This window comes from Canis lupus, chromosome 18 (genome assembly GCF_003254725.2).
Source record: "Canis lupus dingo isolate Sandy chromosome 18, ASM325472v2, whole genome shotgun sequence".
Taxonomy (NCBI): Eukaryota; Metazoa; Chordata; class Mammalia; order Carnivora; family Canidae; genus Canis; species Canis lupus.
In genome coordinates, this window is record NC_064260.1 from 44,867,726 (window position 1) to 44,878,279 (window position 10,554).

Here is a 10,554-nt window from a genome sequence, read left to right on the forward strand (position 1 = left end):
GCCTCCAGTCCACCCCCACCTGCTGCCTAAGCATCTCCCTCCCTCCCTCTCTCTCTCTCTCTCTCTCACACACACACACACACACACACACACACATGCACAGGCCTGTGGATATCCAGGCTGGCTCCATCCACCCACTCACGGGCACTCGGCTCACGGCCTCCTGAGGTGGCCCGTGAGCCCCTTCCATTCTGAATAAGTTCTGAAGCCTCAGGCACACAGGCCTTGGAACCTCGGCCACTGGGTCTCACAGCTGGGAGATCAGGCCCCACGGCCCAGCCCTGCCCCCTCCACGCCTCCACCCACAAGCCCAGAACTCTCTGAGTTCGGGTCGGTTCCCATTTCTCAGGTACCTGGGATGCCCCAGGCCCAGTGGGGAGCCACAGGTCAGTAAGACACAGCTGCTGACGTTAAGGGGGCCATGGAGGGGGAGACAGAGTCTGCCCCCCGCACCTGAAATTCGGAAGCCAGCTGGCTGGGGCGGGCCTGCCCTCAGCTGCCGGACCCTTGATGGAGTTTGGAGTTCAGTCCTGAAAACAGAAATTCTAACATCTGGGAACAGAGGAGCCAAAGCCTAGAACCCCAACCGTCCCAGGTCTGGACGGCCACGAAGATTTTGAGATGCTCCCAGGTGAACAGTCCAGAAGGACTCCCTCCGTCATGATGAGGGGCTGGTGAGCGGGGCGAGGTCATCCGGGGTGAGCGCCCCCCTCTGCGCCCCACCCCCGCCAGCCTGTGACAGCTCTCCCTTCGCTCTCTGCAGATTCAGAACCCGTCCTGGATCGGCAACAACGGGGCTGCCTCGCCGGTGCCAGCCTGCGTGGTGCCCTGTGACCCGGTGCCCGCCTGCATGTCCCCTCACACCCACCCCCCTGGCTCGGGGGCCGGCGGCGTCACCGACTTCCTGAGCGTCTCCGGGGCGGGCGGCCACGTGGGCCAGACGCACATGGGAGGCCTGTTTGGAGCAGCGGGCCTCAGCCCCGGCCTCAACGGCTACGAGCTCAACGGGGAGCCGGACCGCAAGACGTCGAGCATCGCGGCCCTCCGCATGAAGGCCAAGGAGCACAGTGCGGCCATCTCCTGGGCCACATGACAGGGCAGCCCCCGGCCCATCCCCACGCCCTCCCCCACCTCGGGGCACCGGCCACGCCCACGCTTTCCAGGCCCCCAGCCTCCCGTCGGACTCTCCTCTTAGGAACCTGGCCTGGGCCAGGGGCCTGGCCCTCAGCACTTTCAGCCACCCCAAGTGTGAGGCCCCGCCGGCCGCTGGGAGGGAGGGGACAGCCGGTCCCGCCCTCCCCGGTACTGAGGCCGAGGCCCCTGCTCCCGGCCCAAGGCGGTGGAGGAGGCCAGGTGGCCGAGGTTTACAGCTTTGCATCCATTATAAGCTGAAGACCCCCTCTCCCCACTGCTGCTCCTCCGCCCCGCCCGGCTTGAGGGTCGAGGCAAGGATCGATCCCCACCCAGGCCCAGCAGCGGCCACGTGCAGCCACGTCCGTCCTTCCCTCTGCTGTGTGGTCCCCTGGTCACCAGGCCAGTGACCTGTTCTTCAGAGTCCTGCAGAGTTGGCCTCCTACCCCTCCCACCCCCTTTCGTCCTAAAAGCCCCCCAGAATCCAACCTCCTGGACCCAAGACACCTGCCTCAGCCTCACCCACCGTGCCTGTGCCCAACCCACCTGGAGGGATGGACAGAAAGGACAGGAGCTGGAGCTGAAGAATCCTGCTGTCACCCAGCGATGCTGGCACCTAGGAGAGCGGACAGTCCCCGAGGGGGCGTGTTTGAGCTCCCTTGCACCCCGAGATTCTGCATCTTGGCAAACGCCGCAAGGGGAGGACACACCGCCCACTGTAACCACAGTGTTGGGAGAAGAGAAGCTTCGAGAGAGAGGAAGAACTTCAGGGAGGTGTCTGGGAAGGGACAGGGGCTCAGGCACACACTTCCACTCTCCTGACCGCCCGACACCCCACAACCAGCAGGATAGCCTGTTACAGCAGGCAGGTCTGGGCAGCTTTGTTCTCCAGCCAGCCAGGCCCCTGGAGGAGGACCTGGAGACGCTTGTCCCGTCCCCCATCCACTCTGGTCACTTGCCAGGGCTGCTGAGCAGTGTCCTGGTGTGGAAGGACGTAAACACGTCGGAACACACAAGCGGGGCCTGAAGTCGTGTTGGCAGAGGGGGCAAGAGCAGCGTGCAGAATTTGCTGACAGAGGGGGGCCCACTCTTGGCCCCTCGGCCCTTACACTGCCTCAGACTGCCTGTCCCTCGTCAGCCATCCCAGGAGCGGCACCAGATCTGCCCAGAGCCTTCCTCGGTGGGTGCGGGCTCCTGATCTCCCAGGCAAGGCCAGAGACAGCCTGCTCTTGCACTCCTTCCCTAGGGAATCCCAAAGCTCAGCTCCCCCTCCAGCCTCGAGAAGGGCTCTTGGGCTACACACCCCTGGTCACTCGCCCTGTTCCAGGTGGGGACACGGGGCAGGATGCCGTCCAGAAGCAGTTTCCCTGCCTGCAGGAAGGGGCCTCCTTCCAGGGTGGAACTGCACATCTGTCCCATCTGAGATGTGAGGCTTGAGTTTTGGCACCAGATCCACCTAAGCCTGTGGCACAAGTACGTGCCCTCTGGGGAAGCCTTCAGAGGCTGAGAGGCCCCTCCAGGCAGCCGCTGGGGAGAAGTCCTCCCCCTTCCCTACCTTCTCCCTTGATCCTGTCCGGGGAAGAGGGCGGAGGCCAGCAGCCTTGGGGGCCTGCACTCAGGACAGCCCGTTGGCTTGGGTGGAGGGTGGGACGCTCAAGGTTTAGGAGGAATCCCAGTCCTCGCCTCTGCCTCGTGTTCTCATGTGCCCTGGAGGCAGGACTGGGGAAGGATCTGGCTTTGGGCGCCCTTGGTCAGAGTCCGACCCCTCTGTGAACCGTAGCTCTAACATCGATCTTCTAGAAGTGAAAAGCATCTTGGACATGGAGTTAAATGTTGGTTTTTAAATGTTCCCTATATCTGAGGATCTTGGAAGGGTGCTTAGGAAGCCTCTTCCAGTTCTGAGGTTCACTGAAATAACTCAGGCTCCCCAAATCTAGGAAGGGGAAGAGAGAAGCATTTAAGGCTGGGAATAGTTCCCAGTCTTCCCCTTCAGGGCGCTGGTGGCTGGCAAGGACAGGGGAGGAACCCTCACCATACGTTGTGCTCACCCAGGGGGGGTCAGCACAGTGAGGTGGAGACCCCAGGAGAGCCCCAGAGGAGGAGGGGACCGAGAGAGCAGGCTCTAGGCGGATTCTCTGGAAAGGACCCTGGGTGCTCAGTTCCCCTGTCTGACTGCTTTCTGGCTGGGCTAGACCCAAGTCGGATAAATTTCGACAAAAAAGCCTCTAACAGAGGGAAGCCCTGTGGCCCACCACACAGCCAGGTATTTATGATTCAAATGTCGGCATGAACCGTGCTGGATCACCCCCCACGGGGAACTGCCTGCCCCAGCCCCCCAGGGCCTGCCCAGTCCTCTGAGAATCCTTGAACCTAGGGGTGGGAGGGACTTGGAGACCCTGTACTTAATAGGATCCCTTCACAATGAAGATGAGCAGGTGCCCGCCCGGGGAGGCCGGAGCGGGGAGGACCACCCGAGGAGTGGGGCGCACAGGTGGTGGGGCCTCACGCAGCATCTCAGCTCTCCGCTCGAGGTCCTCCCTCTCCTCAGCCTTCCCTCGGGTTCCTTCCCGGTGGGTGGCTAGGCCCAGGCCCGGGATGGCAAGAGGCGTCCCCGGAGCACCCCACAGGCTGTGGGGGCCCCTCCAGGGCCAGCTGGCTTCCTGGGGAGCGAGGTCTCAGGAAGGCGGGCAGGGAGGGGAACCAGGTAGGCCCGTGGCTCAGTGCTAAGCAGATAAGCTACAAGAGGTGAGGCTTCCCTTGGGCTACTCGCCCCAGATCTGCACCGAGACGGAGGTGCGAGCCTGAGGGAGCCAGCCACCCAAGGGCAGCCTCCTCGACCCGGGAGAGCCTTGACCCCGGCTGCGAACTAGGCCGCGCGGCCAGGGCCTGACCCCAAGGTGCTGCTACCGCCCTCAGCTGCCCTCAGTGCTCCCAGGGCATGGGAGGAGAGGGCTCTGGGGGCCACAGAGAGGCTTGTCCCCACGTCTCCAAAGGCACCTGAGGGGACAGGGGCTCTGTAACCTTTCTTGAATCCTTTCGACTATACTTGATTCTTGGCTCTCACCACCGTGCCTCCAGCTCCAAGAAGCACGGTGGCCCAGGTCGGTTCAGAGACGCTGCAAGGGGATGGGGACAAAAATCGCGAGGTGGGTCCCCAGCATCCACTGCAGTAGCCACATGGGGCCCAGCTCCAGCGCCACCCCACCCCCCACCCTCTTTCTGGTGGGGCAGCCAAGAGGAGCTTTTCCATGAAAGCTACCGAGTACCATCCCCAGGTGGCCGCTCTGTCTCCGGGGCCTGGTTGAGGGGAGACCATCTCACAGGACGCTCTGGGCCCCTGGTCTCCCCGGTGTGTCAGGGGCAAAGGCAAACAAGACTAGCTGGGGGAGGATGGTTGGCAGACTGGCCCCCAGGATAATAATCCACGCCCCTGAAAGAGAAAAATGAGAAGACAACGAGAACCCTACTTGCAAAGTCACAACAGCCCCCCTTCGCCGAGGATGCTGGAAGGAGGAAAGGCATTCAGGCGAACCACACGTGGCCTGATCTCGCCCTCCCCTCACCCCCCACCCCCCCCACACACACTTACACACATAGAGCTAGGCCTTTATACTACTGATTTTGAAGGACAGCTTTCAGTGCCTAATAATCTGTTTGGATGTGCAGTGGTTGAAAAGAGAGCTGAGCACTACAAGGAACGTGAACCTCAGCCAACAATGACTGTTCTCATTGTAAGATATTTTAACCCTGTATAAACGCAACTTTTCCTTTAGCTTAACGGCCTGGGGTGGAATATTAAAAATATATATTAAAAATACGTTAAAATTTCAGAAAAATGTATAAAAAAATGAGGTCAGTTCCATAAAGTTTTACTGCCTATACCACCATGTAACTACATTATAGCAAAATATTAAAAGAATCGTTTCTTGCCTTTTTAAAGTAAGTTATTGCACTTACATCTTCTTTGGGAGGGGAGGAATCTTGGCGAGAAGGGGACCTAGGGCCTAGGCATGGGGCCAAACGGCGAGCGGGAGCAACCGGGCACTCCGGAGCACCCTTTGCTGGGCACAGCCCAAACTGTCTGTTTGGTTGGTGTTTGCAATAAACTCCTTCTCCTTCCTCCTCTCAACTGGAACCTGTCTGTTTTGTTCCTGACTTGTGACAGATGAAATGTGATCAGAGGGGCCTCTGAAATCTCACATTAATTGAAGTCGGCAAAAAATACTAACAGTGCCCTTTTGAACTGCTGACACAGAACAGAATGGATTACCAGGGCTAGATTAACAACAGGTGGCCAGGGCTCCTGCACGGAGAGGGGGGTGCATGGCCTGCGAGGGTCTGGGACAGCCCCCCTTCATCCCAGAGGTCCTGCCCGCAAGCTGCACAGCCCACAAGCTGCGAGGGACCAGAGTCCACCTCTCAGGCATCACAAAGGGTCACAGCAGCTCCTCTGCCTCCCACCATCTCACCCCCACCATGGCTCGGGTGTGCTCAGCCCTGCCCATGCCCGGAGGTCTTCACGGTGGCATAGCCAGCCCCTCGGGCACTGAGCGCCAGTCTGGACTTCCAGGGGCTGTCCTGCAAGCAGAGAGAGCCGGGCCGGGGAGGTCGGGGCAGGGAAGCCTGGCTGCTTGGGCCAGAGCACAGGACAGGCTCTACTCCTCAGCAGCTGAGGGAACGTGCAGGAGATGTGGCCAGATGATTTTTACAGCAAACTCTAGAAGCCAATTACGAAGCAGGGAAGGCCCACAGAGTAGGTGCTTCCTTGCTTTCCGACATGAAGGTGACTCAGGGAAGAGGCAGTTGGCCTCCAAGGGACCCCTGTGTGGGGAGGGGGAGCAGCTCTCACATCGTGGTGGGCAAGAAGCCTGTCCCTGACCAGGTCACTGGCGTGGGGGATACACACAGGCTGTAAGCGGATGTGGTGCAGTGACATAAAGGACGATGATCGTCCCCCAAAGAAAGATATTCCCCTCTGGTTACCAGCTGGGTGTCCACCAGGAAGGTCTTTCCCATCCTCTCCTTCCAGCTTTTTAAGTGTTGCTTTCTCAGAGCCACAGCTCAGATCTGGTACCTGCGGTGAGTGAGGTCGTGTTCGGTGTAGACCCAACCTGGTTTTAGGTTGGTCTGGGCTGGGCATTTTGTTGTTGTTGTTGTTTTAAATATTTAGTTATTTATTCATGACAGACACACAGAGAGGCAGAGACACAGGCAGAGGGAGAAGCAGGCTCCATGCAGGGAGCCCGATGCAGGACTCGATCCTAGGACCCCAGGATCACGCTCTGAGCCGAAGGCAGACGCTCAATCACTGAGCCACCCAGGTGCCCTGGGCTTTTATTTTTGAAGAAAACACCTCTTGGGCTCGGTCACGGCGGCACTTGGAATCTCCATCCCCAGTCCCTGCCGAGTCCCCAGGCAGGAAGCAGAGAGGGAAGCGCCATGGGCTTGGGTGCTGCCCGGTGCCTCTGCTCTTGGCCACGGGACCTGAGCACCCCGGCCTCCCGGAGTCCAGGTGAGTGCTACGGCCCAAGCGCGGGTGGCTTGACAGGGTCATCCAGGGGACCTGGGGACCCGGGGAGACGAGGCCAGCGGGCCTTCCTCCAACACGACCGCGGCTCCACCCTCCAGAGCTGCTCACTGTCCCCCACGCCCCGTGGGGCCGGTCACTTGGCCACATGACCAGATGCGCCGCCTGTTTAGAATGCCCGCACCCCCACCACCGCCAGCCGCCTGCACCCGGGGAACCCCTGTTGGTTCTCCGGGGCTCCCTCCCAAGGGCGACACACCGTCTGTGAAGCTCTTCCTTAGGTCCCGCCCCCAGCCCTACCTCCACCCAAGGTCAACTGCTGGCCCCTCGGGGCTCCGCAGAGCTGTCGCTAATACTGTTGCAGCACATAGTCTACACGTTGTCTGATGGCCCCATGGGCCTAAAAAGCTCCAAGGAGAGACAGGTTGGTTCTGTTCACATGTGGATGTCTCAGAATGTCCTCAGTTGAGGAACCGAGAGAATAAACGGGAAGATGGGAAGGAGGTGATGCTCTGGTTCACGAGGGGGGAAGGGGAAGGTCAGAGAAGGGATTCACGTAGAGGGAGCTGGGAGCCGGCTCAGGTCCCCGGGGATCAGCCAGGAGGGGACTCAGAGCCTCCACCTGGCCGTGGGCCTTGCCCACCCTGTCTCTCCAGCCGTCGAGCGCCCTCGAGGCCCTCGAGGCTTGCCAAAGCCAGGACGGGGAGCCTAGCCTTTTAGTGTGTCCCTGGGGTTGAGCCGGCACAAGGCCAGCTCCCCAAGATGGCCCGGGGGTCTCATGTCCGAGGGTGCTCATCTCAGACCTCTTCTGCTGAGTCTTGAGCTCAGCCCCTACTGTCCAAGTCACCCCTGGAGAGTCCTCATGCCCTCTAAGCCCTCCACACCTCCACCTGCCTCAGGGCAATCCACACGTGCCCCCCTCGTGCCCCCTCCCCCCAACCCCACAGAAGCTGCTCGAGCCTTCAGCTCCTCACCCACCCCACTACCCCAGGTCATGCTGCAGGGAACAGTGCTGCCCTGGGGGCGCCGCAGGCTAGCTGTCCATTGATCAGCAGAACCCCCGACGTAGCTGTGGGGGAGCAGGGTGGTGCCGGAGCGGCGGCCCTCCTCCTCCCTCCCACGGGCCCAGACTTGCATGCTCAGCTGCCGAGGAACAATAGGCCCTCCACAAACAGCCCGTTCCCCAAAATAGGGCCACTGCAAACTGTCTGTGTACTCAGAAGTGAGATGCATGCCAGCTCCAGAGACAATGGGGTGTGAGAGTTGACATTTTCCCAGGAATTCTGTGATTCCAAACAGATTTTTTTTTCCAGCTCAACACAGACCAACAGGCTTGAGGAAGGCAAACTTCCGAAAGGAGCTTCAGTTTATGACCATGTGCACACCATGTGTTAAGGTGTTGCCTTAAGGAGTTGGGAGCAAACCCACTGTGGGGCCTGCATGAGATCTCCCTGTCGGGGCCCGCTGCAGATGCCACATCCCTGGGGCTTCTCCGTGGTGGCGTCTCAAGCCCCTTCCCCATCCCTTCTCCATCCTCTACTCGCAGCGGATCTCTGCGATATCCAGGCTCTGCGAGAAAGACAGGAGCTCCTGTTGCCGTGACCGCAGGCCAAGCTATTACTACGAAGAGACAGGAAAGAAGTGCATGGGTGGGCAGGTGCGCGGGCAGGACAAGGGACGGGATGCGAGCTGTCGTCATCCTGATGAAGGAAGAAACACAAAGTGGCCCGTATCGCCTCTTGAGATAGGTTTGGATGGAAAGCTCTGCTCAGATGAGAGCGTGGGAAGGCACAGGCCTGGAAGCCTTGTGGTAAAGCGAGGCACAGGAGACCCAGGTTTGTTTGTTTGTTTGTTCTTTAAAGATTTTATCTACTTATTTGACAAAGAGAGAGCACAAGCAGGGGAAGCAGCAGAGGGAGAGGGAGAGGGAGAGGGAGAAGCAAGCTCCCCACCGAGCAGGGAGCCCGACATGGGACTTGATCCCAGGACCCCGGGGTCACTACCTGAGCCCAAGACAGCCACCCAACTGACCGAGCCACCCCAGCGCCCATAAACCCAGAATTAACAACTGATTTTGCGACCTATTAGCTCAGTTATCTCAAGCCCCTTCCAACTTTCCGCTGCTTCACCTGTAAAATGGGGACAACCAGCTCTCTTGCTTTTCTTACAAAGTGGTTATGAAGTCAAAAGAATTAGAGCATTTGTTTTTGTTTTAAAGATTTTATTTATTTATTCATAAGAGACACAGAGAGAGAGAGACAGACAGACAGAGAGAGAGAGAGGCAGAGACACAGGCAGAGGGAGAAGCAGGCTCTGTGCAGGGAGCCCGACGTGGGACTCGATCCCAGGTCTCCAGGATCAGGCCCTGGGCTGAAGGCGGCGCTCAACTGCTGAGCCACCCTGGCTGCCAGAATTAGAGCATTTGAAACTAGTTCAGAGCTAGCTGTCCACACAGGGGGAGTCATGCACTCTGGTGTCTGGGAAGTTGCCATACTGGGAAGCATAAGAAGCCCCGATATTGGACTGAAAAGGGGGTGCCGGGGAGAGAGCTGGTGGGGAGCAGTGTGTGAGTGTGCTCAGGCTGCCAGCACAAGACACCATCACACTGAGTGGCTTAAATCATGGTTCTTTTCTCACAGTTCTGGCGAAGGCGAGAAGTCCACGATCAAGGTGCTGGCACATTCGGTTTCTAGTGAGGCTTCGCTGCCTGGCTTGTAGACGGTCACTCTCTCCCTGTGTGCTCACGTGGCTTTGTCTCTCAACTCGTGCAGAAGGACTTCTGGTGTCTCTTCCTTTTCTTAGGAAGACCCAGTCCCATGGCATTAAGATCCCACCCTTAGGACCTCACTTAACCCCTATTACTTCCTCATAGGCCCTGTGTCCGAACCCAGTCACACTGGGGGGTGGGATGGGGGTTAGGGCTTCAATACAGGAATTTTGCAGGCGGACACAATGCAGTCTCTAACAAGCAGGGTGGCTGGTGTGTGACATAGGAGGGGAAGGCACAGAAATGATGAGGGCTGCTCCTCCCCACACTCATGACCCAGAGGCTCTCAGCAGGTCCCAGCAAGTTCCCAAACAGGGCCCAGCAACATCTCAACTCTGAGCCTTGTCGCTTATGTCCCGAAGTGGCCACGTGCCATTCCTAGCCCCTGCTAGGAATGCCTACTCCATGGCATCGCCAACCCAGACCCCAAAGCGGCTGCCAATGACCAGCCAGCTCTGATCACATCCCTAACCCTAACAGGCAACGGAGAAGCCTCTGCACGGCCTACACATAGACATTTCAGCTCTTTTATTTAGGCCTAAATGCCTACCCAGCCTCATCTTTTCTAATGCCCCAACCCGGACTCCAGGTTCCTGCAAATCCAAGACATCCATTACACTTTCCCACATTTTAAAAAAATCATTTTATTTCATCATGATTTGTGTGCTCTTTAATCTCCATCCCCTATTTCCCCCACCAACCTCCCCCCTAGTAATCATTGGTGTGTTCTCTATAGTTAAGAGTCTGTTTCTTGGTTTGCCCCCCCCTTTTTTCCCCCTTTGCTCATTTGTTAAATTCCACATGAGTAAAATCACATGGTGTTTGTCTTTCTCTGACTCACTTATCTCACTTAGCATGATACCCTCCAGCTCCATCATGTCATTGCAAATGGCAAGATTTCATTCTTTTTAATGGCTGAGTAGTATTCCATCACACACACACACACACACACACACACACAAACACACACACACACACTCCACACCACCTCTTCTTTATCCATTCATCAGTCGATGGACACTTGGGTTGCTTCCATAGTTTGGTTATTGTAGATAATGCGGCAATAAACACAGGGATGACTGTATTCCTTTGAAATAGTGTCTGCATTTTTTGGATAAATACCCAGTAG

General features: G+C 58.2%; 1 protein-coding gene across 1 annotated transcript in view; it reads left to right on the forward strand.

Moving 5' to 3' along the window:
• The window catches only part of ALX4 (ALX homeobox 4), a 45,501-nt gene extending 40,241 nt beyond the window's left edge, over positions 1-5,260 (forward strand). Inside the window, exon 4 of the mRNA XM_025451940.3 lies at positions 764-5,260. Coding sequence (XP_025307725.1) covers positions 764-1,093 — 330 coding nt within the window. The 3' untranslated portion in view covers positions 1,094-5,260. The remainder of the gene's footprint in view (positions 1-763) is intronic.
• Positions 5,261-10,554: the final 5,294 nt, after the last annotated feature.